At 38.1% G+C, this 25,629-nt stretch overlaps 4 protein-coding genes across 4 annotated transcripts in view; 2 read left to right on the top strand and 2 right to left on the bottom strand.

The window, feature by feature from the left end:
- Positions 1-6,724, bottom strand: part of LOC118827525 (zinc finger protein 501-like) — a 139,650-nt gene extending 132,926 nt beyond the window's left edge. The window contains exon 1 of the mRNA XM_036598916.1: positions 6,666-6,724. The gene's annotated coding sequence lies outside the window, so the exon portion shown is untranslated. The remainder of the gene's footprint in view (positions 1-6,665) is intronic.
- The window catches only part of LOC118827536 (zinc finger protein 160-like), a 28,005-nt gene extending 2,515 nt beyond the window's left edge, over positions 1-25,490 (bottom strand). The window contains exons 1-3 of the mRNA XM_036598934.1: positions 25,278-25,490; positions 15,969-16,804; positions 2,186-2,213 (exon numbers count right to left, since the gene is read on the bottom strand). Of these exons, the coding sequence (XP_036454827.1) occupies positions 2,186-2,213; positions 15,969-16,802 (862 nt within the window). The 5' untranslated portion in view covers positions 16,803-16,804; positions 25,278-25,490. The remainder of the gene's footprint in view (positions 1-2,185; positions 2,214-15,968; positions 16,805-25,277) is intronic.
- LOC118827534 (histone H4) lies at positions 7,766-8,376 on the top strand. Its single transcript, XM_036598932.1, has one exon. It carries the CDS (start codon positions 7,786-7,788, stop codon positions 8,095-8,097), a length of 312 nt encoding a protein of 103 aa, XP_036454825.1. The 5' UTR covers positions 7,766-7,785; the 3' UTR covers positions 8,098-8,376.
- Positions 8,502-14,022, top strand: LOC118827531 (histone H2B-like). Its single transcript, XM_036598929.1, has one exon. The coding sequence runs from the start codon at positions 8,680-8,682 to the stop codon at positions 9,052-9,054; it is 375 nt and encodes a 124-aa protein (XP_036454822.1). The 5' UTR covers positions 8,502-8,679; the 3' UTR covers positions 9,055-14,022.
- Positions 25,491-25,629: the final 139 nt, after the last annotated feature.

The raw sequence follows: 25,629 nt of genomic DNA, 5'->3' as shown, positions 1-25,629 counted from the left end.
TTCTGGAAGCCATATTCTTACATTTGACCAGTTTCAGCAGCTTAAGATTACTTTTAACTGGAATGTCCTTAAGTGTTTTCAGAAGTATATTTGAGCTCTGTAGGATAGTGGACTCTAAGAGCTGGAGAAGACTTGAAACAGGACGAAATTCATTTCTGTAAGACAAAAAGAAAAAAGAAAATATAAACTCAATGTGAACTGTAACAAAAGTAGTCTGATCTAAATCATGCATGCTCAACTTACATCAACTGGAAGAAAGTGTAAAGGAAAGCATAAACTATCATCTCATGTGTAAATGTCAAATCACCTGATTACCAAAACTCTTCAAACAGACATATAGACCACTTAAATCATGTAGTTGGTCCATGCCCATATTAGAAACTCCAGGTCTAAGCTGGATTTCTCTATGGCAAAAATATATGTGATTTTCCAAGTATGTGCCTTGCAGATGCTCTTGTTTACAAGGTTGTAAAGGAGCCGAAATATTCATTTCGCTACATGTGATTTTTTTGGTAGGGTTTAGAGCTTATTACAAGTCAGGCATTGACAATTTCAGAACTTAAAAATCCATCAAATCTCTTACGGTGCTTACACTTCACAGCCACGGTTTCAACTAAATAGCTGCCTGAGAATATGAAACTAAAGACAACTGATTCTTACAATGCAAGAGATTGATATAAATGATATCGGAGTACTTCCTGCTTATAAATTTTGACTTTCTGCAATGGCTTTAAGAAATGAAAGTTAAGGACAACTATTGAAATCAAGGCAAGATCTGGAAGACCAAGAAATCTCTCTGAAAAAACTGCTCATTTTTTCAACTGCTCAGACTGGCAATATATGCAAAGTAAAACCCCATATCAGGGAAAGCAGAGTGCTGGATCTTCTGTATGCAAGATGCTTACTGTTCTTCTGCCCTTCCTCCACTAGGAAGATCGAACCACAACCTGGATCTACTATCTCCCACATACTGGCCTGTGGTCTTAAAACAATCACTGACAAAGAAGGCAGTCAGGAGGTGGTCACCAGAGACAGAGGAGACTCTGCAAGTCTGCTTTGAGACCACACACTGGAACCTGACAGTCTGATCATGTGGTCAGTAGCACTACAACACTCTGTAAACATTTGGGAACTGAGCAGAGTGGTCCTTAGCCCGGAGGACACAGCGTCCATGATTTTCCAAAAAAAAAAAATTCAAATGTTGATTCGTTGGACCACAGGACACTTTTCCACTTCTCCTCAATCCATTTTAAATGAGTTCAGACCCAGAATAGACGGGAGCATTTATGTATCCTGTTTATATATGGTTTGTTTTTTGTGTTTAAGAGTTTTAACTTGCATTTGTGGATGCAGCGATTAACTGTTTTCACAGACAGTGGTTTTCAGACGTGTTTGAGTCCATGCAGTGATTTCCACTACAGAATCATGTCTGTTTTTAATTCAGTGCTGCCTGAGGGCCCAAAGATCATGGCCAGCATATACTGGTTTTTGGTCTTGTCCCTTGCATACAGAGATTTCTCCAGATTCCCTGAATCTTTAATGTTATTATGTACTGTAGAAGATGAAATCCTCAAATTCTTTGCTTTTTTTACATTAAGAAAGGTTATTCTTGAATTGTTGCACTATTTGCCTGTGCAGTCTTACAGAGTTACAGAGTGGTGAACTCTGTTTAAATCATTTGCACAGCATTGCATTTTGTTTTTATTTACATTTTGAACAGCGTCCCAACTTTTTTGGAATTAGGGTTGTATGTCACGATACTTTCATTTACAGTGCAGTCACTCAGTTTGTGTTTTTCTGTTTGGATGTTTTTAGATTATCCACTGGATGTGACAATACACCACTGCATTGTCACAAGCATAATATTTATGTGACATTTACTTATTACACATTATACTTTGATTGTTTTACTATATTCTTATTACATATCTTCTATTTATGCATCTGTACAATAATGTACGGCAACACCGCTCTTTTCTGTACTTTGTGCTGCTGTAATATACCACTTTCCCTCTGGGATTAACAAAGTGATCTATCTATCTATCTATCTATCTATCTATCTATAAATGGTAATCTTGCATTTACATTTGTAGAAATGTTTAAATATATAAGTTTATTCCATACAGATTATGTATTAACTTTTCATTTAGAAAAATCAACAAAATACGTAATTTGACCAGGGTGCCTAAACATTTGTGTGCATTTTGGCTACGCTTGTGCATAAAACAAGCCATGTTCACACACTGCAATGCTTAAATCCCATAACAGTTCTCTCTACATTCATCTTCCAAACACTGACAGCATCAGAGCTAAAGCAGGGCTTGATAATACGTCTTGTAACAGAGTGGTGAGATTTAGTACATTGGTTCTCAAACTTTGGGTCAGTGTGGGGAAGCATGGGTCGTGAGGAAGCATCATAAACGCGTTTTTTTTTCTTCACGAGTCGATCTAAATGAAGTGTGTTTTAGATTTGTAGTGGTGACTAGGCTTTTTCTGTACTGCACATCACCGCCAACGCTCTCAAGGCAGTCCTGTATTATCAGTGTCGCCTTTCACCTGCCACACACATGATCACACACAAGTGCAGTTATCGAGTGTTGTGGAATATATTTAAATAGGACATGTAATAACCAACTAAACATTACTGACATTTACTCTTTTCCTCTGCCAAAGCGCAACATCTGCAATTTCACAATTCTAAATTCAATCCTGGTATGTTGTAGCGCAATCTAAAATGAAATCATCCTCTAATGTGCATGGTATTTAATCATATTTTAATACAGCGAATGTCAAGTATTCATTTTTAAGGGCAGTTGTTTAAAGAAACAGGTTGAAAGGGAGTCCTTTGGCAGCTTGTCTACATGTAATTTCCCAGGACATCATTTCCCTTCTTATGGGTCATCATTTCACCCAGTAACAGGTGCTGAAGTGCTTCTTTAGGAAACCAAGGAAAATCTGATGTGTCCACACAGTGCCATGTATTTACAGAATTACTGTGTATCAGCATTGACAGATATGTACTTGAAGAATATAAGATATCTGCGTCATATCAATGCATCCCTACATTTAAACCTGTTAAAACTTGAATTCTGATTGATTAATAAAAATGGAATTTCAAATGTGTCATATTTAGCTAGTGCATTTTAATTTGTATTTTGGTTTATTTGTTAATGTTTTAGAATTGAAAGATATTTGAGCCAGTGATAGAAGATGTTGGGCCTAGTATCAATCATACAGCCACCCCTACGCACTCATCAGTTTAACTGCTCCACAAGCTCATTCTAATTGCACTACTGTTTATAATTGCACTATTTCTTTATTCCCACAGATCTTAATCTGTATGTGCCTTACGTTACTTTAGTGTCAGGACCTTCTTATATTTATATTATTATTGTTATTATTATTTTATTTATTTTTTATTATTCTATTTTTCTACAATTAGTGTTTATTTTTACTATAAGTGTTTAGTGTTTTTTTAGTATCTATTTAAATTCACACATTTCCTGTTTACTGTCTATTTAATGTTATCGCTACACCATGGGGTCTGAGAGTAAGGCAATTTCAATACTCTGTATGTCCTGTACATATTGTAGTATTGACAATAAAGCTGACTTGACTTGACTTGACTTGACTAAACTATATCTAAAAAATAAAATCATATAATCTTCTGTTAAAGGCATCTTCAGTTAGGGGCTTCAATGCAACCAGGACCAAATATTTTGTATAAAGTTTCAGTTTTTTTTCCAATGACTTACATATCAAAAGTTATCAAAAGCTGAAACAGAACTACTACACTCAATGTCAGTGGTATCAAAACTTACTAGTCCAATTTAGGTATTAAATAAACTCAGTTAGCAAGCTAGCTCAATCATTCTGACTATGGTACACAGAAAGACTGTGGCTCCACTCCAACAACAAAAAAAAGGTCAAACAAGCAAAACTATAGTAGTGAAAGAAGAACAACACTCATTATTTGACTAGAAACGCCTATAAAAAGTATCAGGTACATTCCATGGTTGAATTAAACTATTGTAATGGGAACACATGTGGTAGCCATGTCTTTTTTGTATTACTTTAATAGACAACAAAATTGCTATATCAATCCATAACTACCCACTAACGCACATTCTTCAAACTCACAGCAAAAAACAGTCATAGCAACCAGGTACAGAGAAGTTGCCACTGTAGTAGATGGAGTGTAATGTTGCAGAGTCTAGTAATGCATTTAGATTTTCAGAGTTAATTCTGAAACTCACCCTATGAATGAAAAACTAATTTACCTACTTCAGCTATCTCTGCTGAGTCAAGAAAGCTCTGTTTCCAGCAGGTAAAGCAGTGTTAGCTCAGTTATGCCAAACAGCTGAACACAACTAGTGTTTTCTCTTTCTGCTGTATGTCCACAGAAATAGCCATTTGATGCTGTTCAAAAGTCCAAACTTTAAATCCTTCAAGAAACTTTCAGTTACTGTACAAGTGTGAACTTCTATTGTCAGTTACTGTGTATCTGAAGACATTAATCTGTTTCCTGACGTATATATTTGGAATAACTATAGAGGCATCAAACCTGGCCTTAAAATTCAAAATACTTGTACTGATCCAACACTACCACAAACGCACACACACATGCTTTATGCACTTACCCATTAGCAAAGCATTATCCATTCTCAGCTGAAAATCAGTCCCGAATCTAAAAATCTGTGTCTCTGGAAGAAATAATACATCATAAAATTACCATATAGTCTATATAAGTCCATGTCTATTTCGTTTTTAATACATTTTAGCTAACACAAGTACTAACATGGAATGACACACTGTACTGTAAAACTATATCACCAATATACCTCTACCTCCACATTTGAGTGCATTCAATCAGATTTAAGTGAGTGGAGAGAGGCAGAGATTATAGCATTTACACACCCACATGCAAATGACTGGATTTTACATACCTAGTAAACAATTAGAAAAAAATACAAATGTGAAATCCAATGACAGGGCAAAATGGTCATGGTCAGTTTGAATAGTCAATACAAATAAATCACAGTCAGGAGATTATGTAATAATTGTGAGAGATCAACCTTAGACAAAAATACTCACACCATCAAAATGACATTCATATACATTACATTCTCAAATCTAAAATCTACTACATCAAAAATGAACTATGTTAGCCACAGCAAGAGCCCTATTGACTACTTTATACCCCAAACAACAAGACTGTCACCAATGAATCTGGATTCAAACAAGATACTGTTTACTGTTTAGACCACAAATGTCTGCAGGAAGAATTGCTCCATTGTGAATATGACTACCAGCCCCATCACGCTCTGTTCACACACATGCTGTCTGAAGAGAGAATGAAAGACAAGGAGTCTTCAAGAAATTTATACAACTAGACCAGAGCTTCCCAGTCACAATCCCAGAGACCCCACACTATACACAGCTTTATCATCAAACTACTGAACAGCTCTCACACACCACATCCACCTCTAAACACCTACCACAGACACTCTTAATCTACCCCCATTCATTAACAGCTCTCAGAAAGCACTTATTGTTCTAAAACAAACTGGAATTTTTCATTGTAACTATACAATTATATCCACCTTGAATCAGCATATATTTCTACATTAATAACAGCTACATGCCCAATATGGCATGACACAGCGGAAATGGGATATCTGAGACTGAAAATCACCGACAGAAGCTGATAAGAGCTCAGGCCCTCACAGTCCACTAACGTCAAGGTCAAATGGGCTGGCTAACTAGCTATCTAACATTTCATATTTGTACTACAGTGTTTTCTGTTCTCACAGTTATGCTGTGACAACCTATTGTTTTGGTGCCCACAACATGATCACAACATTTAAATGTAACTCCTCAGAAGGGTGTGACGTTATCTGACAACACTGTGACAACTTAGTGGCAACGTTGTCAGTACGTTGTCACAACCTCCTAGAATCCTCAGAATCCTGCATGGAATTTTGCTAGGTTGCTAACAGGTAGTCATAATACCGAATGGCAACGTTACTGAAAAATGAGGTTGTGACAACCTTGTAAAGACAACAAAAACAGCACCACCCTTTGACAACGTTGTAGCAACGTTGTAAAAAAGTAGGCTACGTTGTGACAACGTTGTGTGTTTGCTGGGTGCATTGTGACAATGTTGTGTGTTTGCTGGGTACATTGTGACAATGTTGTGTGTTTGCTGGGTACATTGTGACAATGTTGTGTGTTTGCTGGGAGCACATGTATTGCTTTAAAAAAATGTACAGTTATACTCTAAAGCTGATTTCCATCACGATACAGGGAGTGTTTATACTGCAAGTCTGAACGGCTCCGTCCTCTTTGAGTGTCCTCCGGAAACATTTCCGCTGCGTTGTGACTGACTCTGCAGCGTTTCTGAAGCTGTGTTATCTGTGTTTGCAGGACGTTCATAAAATGCAACACAGATGTTGCCATTTTGATTAAATGTTTTCTGCTTTTGCAGCTCTTTGGGTCTTCTCAGCCAGCCACCGTAGCGACCCCCCAGACATCTTTCTTCATCCTGTTAAGTTACTGTTTTCCCACCATATTTGTACAAATAATTACACCTCATACACCCGCTGTATGTTTGTCTCAGAGTGAATGAAAAACAATGAGTGTTAAAGTGTCGGACAGATTCCTACCTTCAACAGTTCAGCTCTTGTCTCTGCTCCTCCATCAACACTGTATGAGCGCGGAGGCGTGGACTGCTGACCACAACACAACCTTCTGCTTCTCCGCTTTAGTGCAGTTGGGCAAAGTTATAGTTACAGAATTGGCGCCACCACCTGGCCTGAAGCGGCTTCACACTGGAACCACGCGATCACGTAAACAGGCGGAATGGTCGTTATTTTAAACCCCACATATTTTTTTTTACTTTATCTAAATACCACAGAAATGTTAAAAGGGATTTCCAAAACATAACGATGTGAAGAAAATTCCAAAATAAATGACATACAGTTTCTACACCAGCATCACAAAATGAACTAACATCAGTGTTTCTTTTTTTATATATTTACCCTAACGTCTTCATAACCCTAGCGTGAAATAACCCTAAGCTCCTTTTAACTCTAATCATCTTTTCCCTAAGTTCTCCATAACCCTAGTGTGAAAAACCCCAAGCTCCTAGGCAAAAAAGGTTTGCTTTATGAAAATAGTCGTGTGCCACGCTGCTTAGTTATACCTCAGCTGCTGAGATATTCATTCCGTGTTTGAGCAGTGTCCGTAGTAATTTTAAAGTAATCACAACGACCAAATCACATCATTTCATACAATAGTTCAACCATTACAATAATGGTCTTGGCCTGGTCTTTCTTGGATTTAGCAGTACATAACAGTGTGTTTCTTTACATTTAGAGCAGCCTAGAAGAACCCATTTTGACTTGTAATTATGACATATTTCCTTAAATTAATATGAATTGTATTGCAATTAATAAATATCTTTCTTTTTTCATTCCTATTTTCATTTTTGACGTTTCGACTTAAAATAACATGCGATTTAGAAGGGTGTGAAATGCTACTAGTAATAATGCTATTGGTTATATTAATAGTTTTAATAAAACGAGTGTTACTTGCAGTATTTCCCTTGTGTGCTTTCCTTGATTCCACTGTATGTGGTGTTTTCTCTGTAGTGTCTGTTGCGCGTGGCTCCGCCTCCAGTGCCTTGGTTTCAACTAGGTCCAGTAAAGGAGCATAACAGGCGCTTACGGCGCTGCCCTGTTTCATTAATTCTGTTCACGTCGACTGGGAGGAAAAACAAGAATAATGTCTGGCAGAGGTAAGGGAGGCAAGGGCCTTGGTAAAGGAGGTGCAAAGCGTCACCGTAAAGTGCTCCGCGACAACATCCAGGGTATTACCAAGCCGGCTATCCGCCGTCTGGCTCGCCGTGGCGGCGTCAAGCGTATTTCCGGTCTGATCTATGAGGAAACCCGCGGTGTGCTCAAAGTGTTTTTGGAGAACGTGATCAGGGACGCCGTCACTTACACCGAGCACGCTAAGAGGAAGACCGTCACCGCTATGGATGTGGTGTACGCCCTGAAGCGTCAGGGACGCACCCTGTACGGCTTCGGCGGTTAAACGCTCGACTCGAACAACTTTAAACCCAACGGCTCTTTTAAGAGCCACCCACATACCCATCAAAAGAGCTTTTCCCTATGCTCCATTCAATAACTATAAAAATGCCAGACTTTACAGTATGGCTCCATGTTTTTTTTTTTCTTTTAAAGGCAGCATTACGCTAAAACAACTGGGCAGAATATTTGAACTAGCTTGACGGTATCAAGATCAACATCGTTTTATTTCATGCGCTTTTGTGAGCTGATGAGCGTACTGCTTGCTTGCTAGCTTGTATGCGTGTGTGTGGAAAATGAAAAAAAAAACATACATTTGGAATAAACCTGGTCGGGATAAATGTATAAGACACAACCGCAGCTAAGAATGCGCGGGAAGGTTAACAAAGGGAGAGGCTTCAGTTGGAAGGAGGAGGGGGGTTGGGCAAGAGCCAGGATTTGTCCGCCAAGCGAGACGTCGATTGTTGCCCAATGATCGTTTGACAGCATTCAGAAGGGCGGAGCTTATTTACTTTGAATTTCGGAGTCTAAATAAGCCGGGTGCCGAATACCCCCCCTCATTCGTGAGTTGTACGCGAAGAGAAGAACAATGCCTGAGCCAGCGAAGTCCGCTCCGAAGAAGGGATCTAAGAAAGCCGTGGCCAAGACGGCCGGCAAAGGAGGAAAGAAGCGCAGAAAGTCCAGGAGGGAGAGTTATGCTATCTACGTGTACAAAGTGCTGAAGCAGGTGCACCCCGATACCGGCATTTCCTCCAAGGCGATGGGCATCATGAACTCGTTCGTCAACGACATCTTTGAGCGCATCGCTGGTGAGTCATCCCGTTTGGCTCATTACAACAAACGCTCCACCATCACTTCCAGGGAGATTCAAACGGCTGTGCGTCTTCTTCTTCCCGGTGAGCTGGCCAAGCACGCCGTGTCTGAGGGCACCAAGGCCGTCACCAAGTACACCAGTTCTAAGTAAAAGGTGACGAAGACTTCAACAAACCCAACGGCTCTTTTAAGAGCCACCCACGTTGTTCGCATGAAGAGCCCTTTTTTCGTTTCATGGTTGTGATATTTTTTTTTCGGAGCTGGGGAGAAAGTGTTACGTAAGGTTCTGGTATGTTCGAGTCTGTTTTCCCGCCCATTGCCTTAGTCTGTCTGTAGTTACTCTATTGCGTGAGTAATGGTACAGTATGTGCTAAAATAAGGTACGTAAAGCGCGTTTACACACTCGAACGCGCAGATACATGTATTTCGGTGTATGTGTGTGTATATGTATGTCTGTGTATATATATGCACGCACAAAACATTGAGTTCCTGCAGGGGCCATTAATGAATTAAATGAACTGATTTTATGATAAGCAATATGTATTTGTACAAACTGGACAGGAAAACTTGTGAGCACATTTTTGTTTGGATCTTCAGTAGGCTACAATAGAATAGAATGCACAGGGTCAGGCACAAGTGCCTGTATGATGAGCTAGGACAGAATGATGTTTAGGCCTAATATGATTACCAGACAGAGGAGCAATAACAAAATTATCCATGACAAAAAACTATGAACACTCAAAAAATAGCCATAACAATGTTTTTTTTGTGTGTTTCTTTTTTCAGAGCTTTCATTGGATGGGCAAATGATTCCTGTGGGTGGGCAAGGCTGACCCCAGCCCACCCGTAGACATGCCCCAGAGCGCAATACAGAAAATATGGATAGGCCTCTTTCCGTTATTATGCTCCTAAATTGTGAAACTGCGAATCTGCCTTTTGTCAGACAGTGAAGCTCAGTGCACACTTTCTCTTTAATTGTTGCTTAAAGATTTGAGATTTTGATTTTTTTCCTTTCTTCCTTTACATGCACATATATTTATGAAGAAAACTCTTTGTGTGCACATATATGTATGTTTGTATTAATGATAAGAGCTGTTTACTTACAGATTCTTTTAATATATAAGCAAGTAAAAGTAGGCACAGGGCAAAGCCTTATGCACATGATTCAGTCTAACTACATCATGAGAATAAGGCCTAACAGTAATTCTACTTGTACTTATTCTAACTCCACTGTAAGCCTATATGCGAAGTACTGAGGTTAAAGTTAATAGCATGAATAACAGGTTAATAGCTAGTAGGCCTTTAGCTTCTAGGCTAGCAAAAGTGAATGAAAAGAGGAACATTGTAAGGCATCAAGCTTATGATGAAAGTATGATGAGAAAGTAGAAGCAGCTACAGAGCTAAGCCCTAAGCTTATGATGAAGTTAGAGTAAGCAAAACTATGTTTAAAGACATGTTCTGAAGTTAGAGAACGTAAAAGTGAGTTTACAGCTAGGTCTCTGGCATATGATGAAGTTAGAGTTTGTAGTAGTTCAGGGCTAGGCTTTAAGCTTGTGATGAAGTTAGAGCAAGTGAATGTAATTTTAGAGCTAGGCCATGCCATACGATGAAATGAGGATGAGGGAAAGGAGGTACATGAGGTTAGAGAAATAAAAGTAGATAACGACCTATGCTTTAAGGTCATGATGTACTTGGAAGTGGCTCGTAATGAAAACAGGTTAAGTAACACTAGGTTAAGAGATAGGCCTTAGGTTTATGATGAAGCATGTAAAATTAGGTACAGAAAAAGCCAGCTTGACAATCAAGTTTACATAAGAGGCTTACGGCTATGCCTCAGGCTTTTAATGTAGTAAGCAACAGTAGGTTTAGATTAAGGGCTGTGGCTCATGCTGAAGTTAGAGTGAGTGAAAGCTTTTAGGTTTATGAAGAAATTATGACAACTTGGTAAAAATAGGTACAGACGTGGGCCTTAAGCTGTGGTTAGAGTAATTGTAGGCAGGTTACTGTCCAGGCTGTAAGCTTATAGTGCAGTTAAAGTAGGTAAAATAATGTTAGCTGTTAGGCCTTAGACTCCTGATGTAGTTAGCATGTATGAACGAGCCATCAGGCTTAGGAAGAAGTTGTGGCGATAAAGTGAAATTAGGTACGGAGCATGCCATTAGGCTTATGATGAAGCTAGAGAAAGCAAAAGGATACATAAAGCTATGCCTCAGGCTTATATTGTAGAGTAAGTAACAGTAGGTATAAAGTTAGGCCTTAGCATACTGAAGAATGTAGAGTAAGCAAAATTAACTTTCCAGCTAGGCCTCAGATTTATCTTATGCTGATGAAGAAGTTAGGGTGAATTGTAAACCACTAAGGCCTGGCTTTCTAACTACTGTTACTTAGGCTATCTTGCTGCTAGGCCTCAGGCTTATGCAGTAGTGAGAGTAAGTAGCAGTAGCTATAGAGCTAGGCCTTAGAGGTTTAAATTGGAGTTAGAGAATGTCAAAGTGATGGAGTTAGAGTGAATAAAAAGAGATCTATAGTGAGCCATTAGACCTATGATGAAGTTAAAGAAATGAAAGCTGGTACAGAGATAGGCTTTCAGATGATGATGTGGTTTGAGTAAGCCAAAATTAGCCTTTCAGCTGGGCCTCTGGCTCATCGTATAGAAAGAGTGAGTAATACTAGGTTTAGGCCTTGGGTTTATGACAAAGTCAGAGAATGTCAAATTAGGTTTTAGGGCAAGGCCTTATAATGAAGTGGTTTATAGTGGTTTATAGTGAAGTTGGAGAATTCAAAGTAGTTTAATGACAAGGCCTTAGGCTTATGATGAAAGCAAGTAAATCATAAGGCATCCAGCTAGGCCTCAGGCTTAAATCGTAGTTAGTGTGTATGTATAAGTAGATTTAGAGGTAGGCCCCAGGCTTACGGTGAAGTTAGATAAAGCAAAAGCTTTAAGCTTTGGAAGTATGTAGAGTGAGCATACGTAGCATTACATATAGGCCCAAGGCTTATGCTGAGGTAAAAATATGTGAAAGCAGAGGTTAATATGTTGGGTTCTAGTTAGGCATGAGGTTCCTAATGTAATCAGCATGAATAAAATGTTTGTACAGAGCAAGCCATTTAGTTTACAGTGAACTCAGAGTCAGGCCTTAGGTTTATGATGAAGTTAGAGTAAAGCACAAACTTAAAGCACAGATCTATAGCTTGTTTTCTTTACTCTATGTGTATTATACATCTTAGGCTTATGATGAAACTAGAGTAAGCAAAAATATCCCTTCAGCTGGGCCTCAGGCTTATAATGTAGACAGCGTAAGCGTAGGGCAAGGCCTTAGGCCTCTGAAGAAGTTACAGCAAGCAAAATGACCTTTCCAGTGATAGACAGAGTAAGTGATGGTAGGTTGAGAGCTAGGCCCTAGGCTTGTGGTGAAGGTACAGTTACATAGCTACAATTAAACAATGTTAAGGTAATCTTACAGCAGAGCTTATGGTGGAGTTAGTGAACTGAGATGTATAGCGAGCAACTAGATGTATGATGAAGTTGAAAAAATGAAAGCTGGTAAACAGCTAGGCTGTCAGCTGATGATTTAGTCTGAGAAAACCAAAATGTAGCCTTACAGTTGACCTCTGGCTAATAATGCATTTAGAGTAAGCAATATGACGTTTAGAGCTAAGCCGTGGGTTTATGGTGAAGTTGAAGAATGTCAAGGTAGGTTTAGGGCAAGGCCTTAGGCTTACGATGAAGTAAGAGTAAGCAAAAGGAGGCATCTAGCTAGGCCTTGTTCTTTTATTGTAGTGATGTAAGTAACAGTGGTTTCAGTGCAAGGCCTTTGGTTTATGAGAAAGTTAGAGTTAAGCACAAACCTAAGGTCTGGCTCTATAGGGCCTGTTACTAACTCAATTGTATTTTAAGTCTTACGCTTATGATGAAGCTAGTGTAAGCAAAAGTAGCCTTTGTGATGGTGTTAGAGTAAGTGAACTGAAATCAATAGCACTCCATTAGACTTAGGATGAAGTTGGAGAATTAAAATCAGATACAGAACCAGGCTTTAAACTCATGCTGTAGATAGATCAGGTCAAATTAGCCTTACAACTGGCCTCAGGTTTATCATGTAGTTGGAGTAATTGATAGTAGATTTAGACCTAGACCTTTGGTTTATAGTGAAGTTGTAGAATTCAAAGTAGTTTAATGACAAGGCCTTAGGCTTATGATGAAGTCAAACTAAGCACAAGGAGGCTTCCAGCTAGGCCTTGAGCCTTTTGTGTAATGAAATCAGTAACAGTGATTTCAGAGCAAGGCTTTAGGTTTGTGAGGAAGATAGAGTAGAAACCCAAGGCCTAGCTTTATAGCTTCTGTTCCTTACTTTAAGCAAAAGGAGGCATCTAGCTAGGCCTCAGGCTTACAATGTAGATAGAGTGAGTGATGGTAGGTTAAGAGCTCTACGATTGTGGTGAAGTCAGAGTGAGTAGCAATAACTATAGATAACTATAGAGCTACAGTTAAAGAATGTCAAAGTAAGGTTAGGGCAGGGCCTCAGGCTTGTGATGGAGTTAGAGTGAGTGAACTGACATGTATAGTGAGCTATTACGCATATGACAAATGAAAGCAAGTACAGGGCTAGGCCTTTAACTTATAATGTAGTTTGAATAAGACAAAATATAGAGTTTCAACTACGACTCTGGCTTATAATGTAGTTAGATTAAGTAATATTACGTTTAAAGCTATGTCTTGGATTTATGGTGAATTTGGAGAATGTCAAAGAAGGTTTATGGTAAAATTTTAGGCCAATGACGAAGACAGGGTAAGCAAAATGTGGCTTCTAGCTAGACCTCATGCTTTTATTTTAGTGAAATCAGATTTTATATATTTTAATGATTCCTCTCTTTTACAATCTTTTGTTTTAATCATGTTTTTAATTTCTAGTTTACTTTTTAAATTATAATTTGAATTATTTTTGTATTTTATCATTTGTAAAGCAATTTTAATGACTACAGTGTATGAAAGGTACTATAAAATTGCCTTGCCTCTCTTAAATCTTCTTTTAAATCACAAATTACTTATTTATAAAACTGTACAAATATTCATTTATTGAATTGATGGTTACATATTCATCTCTTTAGTTCCTTTCACATGAGCTCTTTTATATCTAATCTCTTATTACTTACTCTATTGCATTTTTCTCTATATATTTTTTTTTCTTTTTAATGTTTCTTATCATCTATGTACTTCTCTGGTCTGTTTTAGTATGTTATACTTGTGGACTCACTATGACAGATTCCTGGTTTGGGAAACACACTTGGCAAAATAAAGTAATTTTGATTCTAAGGAAGATAATATTATGGAACAACAACAATGACAACAACAACGACAACAACAAAAATCTGCATCTATTAGGTTATAACGTGTGGTGGAATACATTAAATGGCTGAGTTGCAAGCCAGTTTTTGCCAAAGAGAACTACAAGGTAAAGCTGGTGTTCTGTTGGGTATTTTACCACAGTTTGACCAAGATCAAAATTCAGAAATGTATGAAAAACATCCATTAATAACTTCTTTAATCCTGTATATACCAAAGAGAGAACAACACAGTGAATTTCAAAAGAAGAGATTATAAAATTTATATCTTTTTTAATAATATTTTATATTACAATATTTTATATTTTTCAGAATTACAAGAACATAAAACATGAAAAATGGAGAAATATAATCAACAGTTTAACACATGCACAAAAATACATAAAACCTCACATGCAAAGGTTTAACTAAACAAAAGCAGTCCTTAAAGTGTCTGAACATCAAAGGAAAGGCCATGGATGAGTTGTAGTCTGGCCTGCATGCAACTTTATACTGTGTAGAACAGGCATGCGTATGCCATATTGAGGAGAGGTCACCAGTATGTAGGCAATCTACATACAGGTGAGAGGAGGTCATATATACAACACATATACATAATTGCATGTAATTTGCATATAGTTAGGTCCATAAAAAAGTCATTGTTTAGCCATCCAGCACAGCATATTGGAGTTGAAATGAAATAACAAATATGAGCTCAACATGCACACCTTCATTTGAGGGCATTACATCTAAACCAGGTGAACGATGCAGGAATTGCTACCATTTTCATATATCGCTCTCATTTTTAGGGGCTCAGAAGTAACTGGACAAACTAGCAATCACAAATTAAATTGTCTTTTTTACTCTGTGGCAAATCCTCTACTCAATCACTGGCTAAAGTCTGGAACCCATAGTCATCACAAGAAACTGGGTTTCTTCTCTGTCAGACTTTTACTGCAGCTGTCTTTGACATCATATTGAGAGTTAACAGCAACAGATTCCAAATGCCACACTTGAAATTGACTCTAGACCTCTGCAAACTGGGAGGTGAAACAATGAGAGAATAACACAGGTGAGCAGCTGAGCAGCCAGCTGTCTAATTATTTTTAAGCCTGAAGTCAGTGTACAAAAATGGTTGTAATTTCTACATCATTCATCTGATTTAGATGTAAATCTGTGGCTGAAACACCTAAACTCAATGATTAGGAGGGATATCCCAATACTTCTGGCCATATAGTGTATTTCCTTTGTTAAAGTCCTCAATAAGAAAACTTTTAACATACGGCATACAGAAAACATCTCCAAAAAGTTTAAAGGAAAGACAAAGTGGCATTTTCATTGCAAAAACCTTTGACTAGGTAATGTGTATGAATCAAAGGAACAAAAGAGGAGTCAAGCACATTGTCAAATGTTTGTCAAAACATCTATCACTGCATCAGAAACACTATACTGGCTTAGACATACTAAACTAGACATCTTATTGTAATCAACACCTTAATATTTAATGTGGAGTTTTCACTCATTTTAGGGAGAAGATGTGGCACTGTGCCTTCTCATTGGGTGAACAAGCTGCAGTCCCTAAAAATAGCCTGAAATCTGGGCTGGAAGCACCACTCCCTGGAGACTTAGGGTTACACTCATTACTGTCCATTTCCACCACTGATCTTAGTGCACTTGTGTGTCTTCACAGTCTTTGAATGTCTGTAACTCTTCACACAATCGGAGCAGTGATAGGGCTTTTCTCGCGTGAATGCGCTGGTGTTTTTTGAAACTACTCTGTACAGTAAAACTCTTCCCACACTCTGAGCAGTAATACGGCTTCTCTCCTGTGTGTAGGCGAAGGTGTTGTTGAAGAGTACTCGGATGTTTAAAACTCTTCCCACACTCTGAGCAATAATATGGCTTCTCTCCTGTGTGAATGCGCTGGTGTCGTTGGAGTGAACTCTGTATAGTAAAACTCTTGCCACAGTCTGAACAGTGATACGGCTTCTCTCCTGTGTGAATGCGCTGGTGCTCCTGGAGATGACCCTGTTGATTAAAACTTTTCCCACACTCTGAGCAGTGATACGGCTTCTCTTCTGTGTGAATTAGCTGGTGTCGTTGGAGATTACTCTGTACAGTAAAACTCTTCCCACACTCTAAGCAGTAATATGGTTTCTCTCCTGTGTGAATGCGCTGATGTGCTATGAGAGTACTCTGTCGAGTAAAACTCTTCCCACACTCTGAACAGTAATACGGCTTCTCTCCTGTGTGAATGAGCTGGTGTTTTTGGCAATGAATCTTTTGTGTAAAACTCCTCCCACACACTGAGCAGTAATACGGCTTCTCTCCTGTGTGAATTCGCTGGTGTATTCTGAGAGCACTCTGTTCAGTAAAACTCTTTCCACACTCCAGGCAGTAGTGAGTTCTCTCCTTGCTGCATTTCTGTGTTTGTCTGTGAGATTTATTCATGTGGAGGGAACCAGATGGCATTTGCTGAGTACTAGAATGTCTTCTGGATGCCATATTCTTATATTTAACCTGTTTCAGCAGTTTAACGTTCCTCTTGGTGGAGAAGACTTCACATAGGACATCATTCATTTCTAGAAGAAAAAAGAAAAAAAAGGAAAGAAAATTTGAATTCAATATGCAACAAAAGTATGAAGTGGAGCACTCATGATCCAAATTATAAATCAATGTAATGACTGGTATTATTTGAACACTGCCACCATCACGTGCTATGGTAAACAAAATTATTACAAACTCTATAGGGTTTATCCTATGTACATTTTTCCACTGAATGCTACTGGATCCTCTGCTTTACACTATCATTATATTTACTACATGCATTTTTTGTAAGGACTGAAAGCTTATTTGACTCATTAGGCCGTAATCCAAGTCATGTGTAGACAATTTCAGAACATAATAAATTATGTGATTCTTCAAACCTCTTACGGTGCTTACTCTTTGCAGCTATGGGCTCATCAAGGGAGCTGAAAGAGGATCTGAAACTAAAGATAATTCTTACAAAGCAAGAGAACAATATAAAATATATCTGAATATTGTCTGCTCATAAACTTTCACTGTCTGAAATGGCATTAAAGGGGATCTATTATGCTCATTTTTAGTTTTCAGAATTTTATTCTTGAGGTCTACTAGACTAGATTTACATGCTTCCATGTTCCAAAAACACATTATTTTTTTCATACTGTATATCTCTATTCACCCACTGTCTAAAATGCTCTGATAGAGCTCCTGTAACTTTCAACCCACACTCCAGACAAGCCCAGTGTGCTCTGATTGGTCAGCTCTCCTGTTCTGTTCTGACTGGTCAATTGCCAGAGCGGTTCTGCCCCTACATGATCCACCCCTCTCTTTCAGTCTGCAGATATATCCTTCTCTCCAGCTCTTTTGCTAATGGTGTCGGTTCTGCCATATTAGTTAAAAGCAGAATCTGATCCCAAAAGTCAGGTCAATGTCTTCTCGACTTGGCTACAAATCTGATTAAACTCTTCCCAGCTTCCAGTATTTGCTCTGCATTGTGTGGGCATGCCAAGTTTGTCAGTAGGCAGGCAATAAGCATCGTTTTACGAGAGTGTGTGATTATGTAACAAAGGAAAAGGGCTGGAATTCCAACAAGGAGTTTTGGGCAGCTGAGAAAAGTGGCTACTGTGAGAGAGAGTTACTCCCTCTAGCATGTACTTTTAGCTTTGTAACGACCTGTTTACATACACAAAAAGCTATGTAACACACTAAAAAACAGTAAAACATAATAGGTCCCTTTAAAGAAATAAAAGTCAAGGATAACTTTTAAAGTCAAGGCAAGATCTGGCAAACCAAGGCTAGGTATGCCAGGCAAAACCCCCACATCACTGCCAAGAACCTGCAGGAAGGCAGGCATGGGAACAATGATGCCTTGGCCTGCTGTGCAGTGTTGTTGCACAAGCATCACCTGCATGGAAAGATTATCAGAAGGTAACCTTAACTGTGATGTCAACACAAACGTCTACTTCTTAAAAGCAAACAACTCTTAGATAAACCAGAGGCATTTTGGAGTCAAGTGCTGTGGTCTAATGAACCAAAAACTGAACTCTTTGGCTACAATCACCATTGACTGAGAGGGTGCCCAAACCTTTGCGCACACCACATTTTTTTTCCCCCCCTCTAATAAGGTAACATTGCATGTACATTTGTAGAAACATAAATATTTAATGCTTATTCCATGTAGATGTTGGATTAATTTTCCATTTAGAAAATACACAAAACATGTAATTTGACTAAGACTGGGACTGTATAAGAAACATTCTGAGAATGTTATAGGAAAGACTTGTTTGCTTTGTATTCCTCTTTGTTATCTGTGTCAGACATGAAACTTTATTCCTAAGAGGTTGAGGGTTGGCTATCCCTTCCATGTGGTGTTGCAGTTCTGAGAGTGTGTGTGTTTTAAATTATTAGTTAGACTACAGTACATGACGGTCTGTAATTGGCTGCGCAGGTGTGATATTCCAAAATGGCCCTAGAATTGTAAGGTTCTATCAGACATTTTCACCAAAATTGATTTATGTATAGTAATCTATTTATTATAGCAAAATGTACCTAATCTGCAAAGCAGCAAGCTAGCTACCTGTGTAGTAAGATCAACTATCTAGCTTTGTAAAATAATGGAATGAAAGGACATTTTAGACATTTAATTTAAGAAATGCTGAAGGTTACTGCAGTGAGAAAGCAACAGTGAGACAGAGGCACATTAGAGGACAGAGGACAGGGAGAGAAAAACAACAAACACAGCTGCAGCAAAGAGATAACATTTCTAATGCTGGTGGACTGAAGTAAATAGTGACAAAAAAGTATTCAGACACTTCTGTTTTTTTTTGTTGTTAAGTATACTTCCAGTGCATATAACCACATACAATTTACACAGGTAATGTCTTTTGACTTTAATTTTATAAATACATAAGAAAGATATGTATCCATTAGCATAAACAAGGATTTCAGACAATGTATTAAAATATACATTTATGTAATGGTTAAAAAAATAAAAATAAATACATAAATAAACTTTTACATATTAATGCTACAAATGTTACATGTTCCTGTGCAAATCACACTCTGTGTTATTATATTAAACGTTGCCATTGGTTGGGAAAATTTCATGCAACAAGTAGCAATCACAGTGAAGTGAGCTTCCTAAAGTTCCCAGGGACATCATTATTAAACAACACTTGTACGGAAAAAATCTACAGAGCTCTAGCAAAGACTTTGAACATCCCTGTCAGTAGAATTTTGTTTGTTTGATAATTTGTAACTGGAAATTTGGTTTGATAATGTGCAATTGGCATATGAATGAAAGCACAACTAATGGTGCACAATGCAAGATTTTCCTAACACAGAGAAGCCAGCAGTCACTTAAAGAGTGGACCTGAAAGCAGCAGGAACAACAGTTATGTAGAGAACAATAAGCAATGAACTGCAGCGCAATCACTAAAACTGGTAGTTGTTGGATTATTAGGTTGTCAATCCTAGAAGAATCTGAGTGGGACATCACATTTTTTTTTGCGCATAAGACAAAATGGTTGTACTGTACCAGCGATTCAGCTACAGGAGGACTGCAAGTGGCAAACAGCAATGCACCAGGAATAAAATGGTACCATTACTGCAAGGAGACTAAGCTCTATGATTATGTTAATTAAATTAAAAAGTAATTTTAATCATGGTGCCAGGGCTGCCATTTTGCTGTCATTCAAACACTGCAGTAAGAAAAAACAGCAGTAGGAGACACTGAACAAAATACTTGCCATGATAAAAACAAGTCTTAAATTTTATCTTGGGTTGCACACAAGAGCAATAATGACGAACATAACCAATATTTTCTGCTGATTTTGGCCGATGCTTTCAGTGTTAATAAGCCAGTTAATGACTGTGCCACATTCAGAGTTGGATACCGTTTATCTAATACAACATGATTTGATATGACAACTTTCCTGCTTAAAACAAGCTGTGTTCATGCACTTCTAATCTTTAAGTCCTATCAGCCCTCCCTACATTCATCTCCCAAACACTGACAGTATCACTGTTAATGCTGTTAATACTTCTTGTAGCAGAGTGTTGAGATTCAGTACAGAGGTTTTCAAACTGTGTGTCAGTGTGGAGACGAGAGGGTCACAAGGAAACTGCATTAATGCATATATATTTTTTCTTTGAGAGCAGATCTAAATGAAGCATGTTTTAGATATTTGTGTGTTTTAGATCTGTGGAACCATGCCATTTCTGCACTAGACAGAGCTACTGATAGCTCATAGAACTCCTGTGTTTTCAATGTGGCCTTCAACCTGTTGCACACAGCACACACAGTCACACAAATTTAAAGTGCAGTTATCTAGTATTGTGGAACCAAGAGCTAGGTTCCAGATATGATGGAACCCAGCCACAGGGCGTTTGTGTCTTATTTTATTTTAAAGAATATTTGGTGGGTCATAGGGCAAACACTACTTCATGAGAGTCCTGGCATTAAAAGTTTGCAAACCCCTGATTTAGCAGATTCAGCAATGTAGCTGTACACTTAGTAAACCTATCATATTTAAACAGATATGCACAATAATATCTGCATTGGCCAATACTGGCCAAAAAAAAAAACACACACACACATTGGCATCAGACTAAAGTCTGGATTTTATCGATATTTCAGATATTTGATAACATATCCCTACTCCGCAAAACAGAACATGTTTGTTATATATTTGCAGTGTGCCCAGGTACATGAATGGGCAACCAAGTATATTTTAACACATTTAAAAGGCTTATCTTTTTTTTTTTTCTTAGTCTGTTTCAAAAAAAAGCAATGCGCTTTGACTCCAATTTATACGGAAGTCCAGAGAGGCCATGAACTGTTGTTATAATTTTCTGGACTGTTTCCTTGAGATAATGAGTTAATCATCTTGAGATCACAAGATAATTAACTTGTTATCTCAAGAAACACAGCTGTTATCTTGAGATCACCGGATAATTAACTTGTCATCTCAAGATAGCAACTTTTGTTATCTTGATATAACATGACATTTAACTTGTTATCTCAAGATAACAATCCAGAAAATTTTAACTACCCCATGGCCTCTCTGGACTTCCATAAATTTGGCTCCTTACGTTACATGAACACAGCTCGGGTCTCGGGGAGGGGGGGGTGGTGACAGTGAGAGAGTGAGCACAAAAAATAAATGAGGAGAAAAAAAAGGTTAGATATTCTTCCTTCCTGCTAACTGTTAGGCTTTATTTACTCTATTATTTTGATTGTTACAAATACGGGTTAGCAGTTAGCATATGCATTTTACACAGCACTTGAATTATGAGCCTGTTCTAGCATTAACATGTGCTTCATGTCTTGATTGTATCTGGCTCTGGCTGGGTTCCATTTACACTTTTCACTAAAATTCACCCCCACTATGACCACATGAGATACGACTGTAATTTTCCTGCATAAATAGCACATCGGCACACATTTCATTTTACTTATCTTTTCATTACAATACATATCAACAAGCTTTACTTGGATGCTACTTGATCAGCCAGAGTTCAACAATGCTCCTGATTTTCACCTTTGTCAGTAAAACCCTCTGATAGGCAGTAGTGCAACTTACTGGAGCCAAAAGCCTCAAAACAAATTGAAATCATCCTCTAGTGCACACAGTATTTAATCATATTTTATTACAGCTAACATCAAATATTTGTTTTTAACAGCAGAACTGACCCGAGACATTTCCCTACCAATGGGCCATCACTTTCCCCCCATGAACAGGTGGTGTGTATATATATACACACACACACACACACACACACACACACATTGAGTGAGAGAGAGAGAGAGATGAGAATCATTTCTTTGTAGTAATCTTTTCACTTATTTTTGATCTGGGAGTTTTGAGTTAAGTTAGCTGGATGCATTATTGTGCTGTTTTTCAGGTTTACTACACTGTACAATCATTAGTGATTTTGTTGATCATCCTTGAAGTTACATTTCCAGTTACAGTCTGAAACAGTAACACTGTTACCATAATTAATGTACTCCTAATAAGTGCTACATAAAAGCTAAACAAAATGTACAAGATGCATGAAAAAAAGTTACCTAGCACACCTATCCGAATTGCATATTTTGTTGATTTTTGAAATGAAAAGAAGTAAACATAACCTCTCAAATGTTAAGGCACAGGCACTTCATATTTAATTAACTAGATTAACTAGAAAAAAAAGGGAAAAATAAAATAAAAAAAAAACACAGTAAAAGTAGTAATTGGGGGTTGTGCAAAAGTTTGGACTTCTTTCCAGTTGTAGGATTTCTGAATTGAATTGAAGAGGAAAATCAGGTTTTGCCTATTTTTTAGTGTGAGAAGATGCTGAGTCATGAGAGAGCTTAAAAAACCTGTTTAGAGAAAAAATCCTAATGCTCATTTTTCAAATAGAGAGAAGACTTGTCTGCCAATAATCACCACAGCAGCACTTTCGCATTCAGGCACACTCATTCACTAGCTCTACCCCTTCATACTCACAATAGGAAAGAGTCTGACCAACCAGGATTTCAGAAGTAGTAGTGGACTCTGCTGAGTAGCAATAAGCAATTTGTAATGTTGTTAAGCGGGTATTCTTTTCAGCAGCTAAAGCAGTGTTAGCTCAGTTATTACGGACATTATATATCAGCTGGTGTTTTCTGCTTCTGCCAATGTCCTTCTTTAAATCCTTCTTGAAATCTTCCGTTACTGTAAAAGTGTGAACTTCTGTTTTCTTCTTCTGTGTAACTGAAGACAGATTGTATGTGCAAACATAACTGGCCAATATAGAATTACTTTTAATCTGATAAATTTGTTGCCAGAGATGTTGATTTGGAATAAGTACAGAAACTTCAAATCTGGTATTAATATCAAAGTCAAAACATTGGTATTGATCCAACACAAACTAACACACACACACACACACACACAGATTTATGCACTTACCCAATAGCAAAGCATTATTCTTTTTTTCCCTTAAAAATCAGTCACTGAATCTGAAAATCTCAGTCTGTGAAGAATATAAATCATAGGTCACCTGTTAGTACATATAAATCAATTTTCATTTCGCACTTAACACAGGTTGTACTAACACAAAGCAATGCACTGCACTGCAAAACTATCGCAAATACACATCTTGGTCTCTTTTGAGCATCTTTCATTTACAGTTTTTCATAGGAATCATTATTAATTATCAAAATTAGACATCTGTTCATCCTATCAGACTAAAGTGGGTAGGGAGAGGCAGGCTTATGCATGTGTGCTGTGTGCATGACGCAAACACTAACATATTAACATTAACACATGAACACAAGGCACATGTTCAGGCACTACTTGTTTTTGCTGTATTGGAAAAAACATACTGTAACAAGACCCTTCTGTTTCAAACTGAATTGACCACAGTCAGAAGACTATGTAATAAATGTGGCTCTGACCATTAAAGGACTTTGCAAAACATTACATTGCTTCAGCAAAAATCAACCACACCAAAAATGAGAGAGAGTCAAGGATCAAGGACCACCAGTTTTCAGGAAATTTATACCACTGGATCAGAGGATCTCAGTCCCAGTCTTGAAGACCTCAGATACACAATTTTATGCTTTCCTTTATCTAGCACGCCTCATTCACAAAAACATGCAAAGCATGGGGTCTCCGGGACTTTGACTGGGAACACCTAAACTACACCATCAAGCTCCCATACAGCTCTCACACTACACCTCCTCTAAGCAGACCTCAAAAACCTAGCCTTGACACTCTTACCAGCTCTTAATCTATCAACAATTAACCAGCAACCTCCACCCAGACATTAACAAGAAGCACTTCACATTGTTCTAGCAGAGGTCAGCAACCTAACTGTTAAGAAGAGCCATTTTGTCCTTCCAACAAAAATCAATCTGCCTTGGGAGCCACAACATTTTATGTTTACCATCTTGGCTGTAAATATGTCTCAGTATGTGCTAATGTACTAGTATAGGCTAAAAAATATAAATGAAAATCCAGAGATATTTGGCTCTGCTTTAGGCTTTAGCTTAGCTATAGCTGCTTTTCTTGCACCTTTGGAAGGAAACTTTTCCGTAAAGGCTTGTCTCCAAATTATCGTGTTCATCTTAAATCTCTCTCTTTGCCTTTTTGTTAGCTGCTAGCTATGCGACTTATCTGCGTTGCCATAGTGACCAGCAGTCTGCGTGCCAACCTTCAGGGTTAAAGGGCAAATTAGCAGTTAAACATTAACTCCAGTGTTTAAGACCATTTATTGTTAAAACTGGGTTAGAATGATCATCAGAGCTTTATTTTACTGCAAAGGAGGATTATTTTATTTTTTCCATCTAATTCTGCTGTGCAGCCGCAACATGGCAGTAAATGCTGCCGCATGTTGCCGACCCCTGGCCTAGAATAAACTGTGATTTTCTCACCACATTATACACACCTTGGATAATATCAGCATATACCATTCGATGTTTCTACATTAACTGCAGCTACATGTCTAATATGGCATGACCTCTATTTGCACGTTGTTTTTGCAAGGGAATGGCTGATAAAATCTGCGTTATGTTCCCAAACTGAGAGTAAAACACAGAAAATCATGAAGGACTTATCTTTACGGTTTTCCTGACAATAAGTACGTTTACATTCACACAAATAATACGATCAATAATGTAGGAGTTGACTTGATAAACACAAAAGAACAGAAGCACATGAGAAAAGCCAGGCCATTATAAAAGGCTGTTCAAAGGGACATGTCTTCCTAGAACTAACTAGGAAAAGCTGTCACGAAAGCAAGACAACATTTAAGAACATTTTGAAATAACTGTTTCAATAAGTAGTCTGTTTATAGCGTAAATCATAAATACATCAGGATAAAATAAATCTGGCCCAGCATTCACGCTCACATTACTCAGCTCTGGTATGAATGAAGCTGCTTTTGTGTTGTTTAATCTACTTCAAACCCATCTAATCTTATTTTCAGACTCAAATGTGTCTCCAGCTGTTTGTCTCAGTGAATGAAGAACAGTGAGTGTTAAAGTGTCGGACAGATTCCTACCTTCAACAGTTCAGCTCTTCTTTTTGTTCCTCCAACAACACTGTATGAGCGCGGAGGCGTGGACTGCTGACCACAACACAATCTTCTGCTTCTCCGCTTTAGCGCAGTTGGAGAAAGTTGTAGTTACACAGTTAGCGCCACCACCTGGCCTGAAGCGGCTTCACCCTGGAACCGCGCAGTCACGGAAACAGGCGGAACGGTAGTCATTTTAAATTCCACCCGTATTCAGTCAAGTCCCGGCTCCAGCGCTCTGAATGGGTAATAGCAAGGACTCAACCGTGGTCTGAAAATTGGAGGGTTAAGCAGGACCTCTTTAGAAATTATTAAACAGCATTCAGAGAAATTATAGAAC

The sequence above is a fragment of the Colossoma macropomum genome, unplaced genomic scaffold (assembly GCF_904425465.1).
Source record: "Colossoma macropomum unplaced genomic scaffold, Colossoma_macropomum, whole genome shotgun sequence".
Taxonomy (NCBI): Eukaryota; Metazoa; Chordata; class Actinopteri; order Characiformes; family Serrasalmidae; genus Colossoma; species Colossoma macropomum.
This window is presented reverse-complemented; position numbering and strand designations above follow the sequence as displayed.

Excerpts from the sequence above, each read along its gene's own strand:
- LOC118827531 (XM_036598929.1), top strand. The coding sequence starts at position 8,680 with ATGCCTGAGCCAGCGAAGTCCGCTCCGAAGAAGGGATCTAAGAAAGCC.
- LOC118827534 (XM_036598932.1), top strand. The coding sequence starts at position 7,786 with ATGTCTGGCAGAGGTAAGGGAGGCAAGGGCCTTGGTAAAGGAGGTGCA.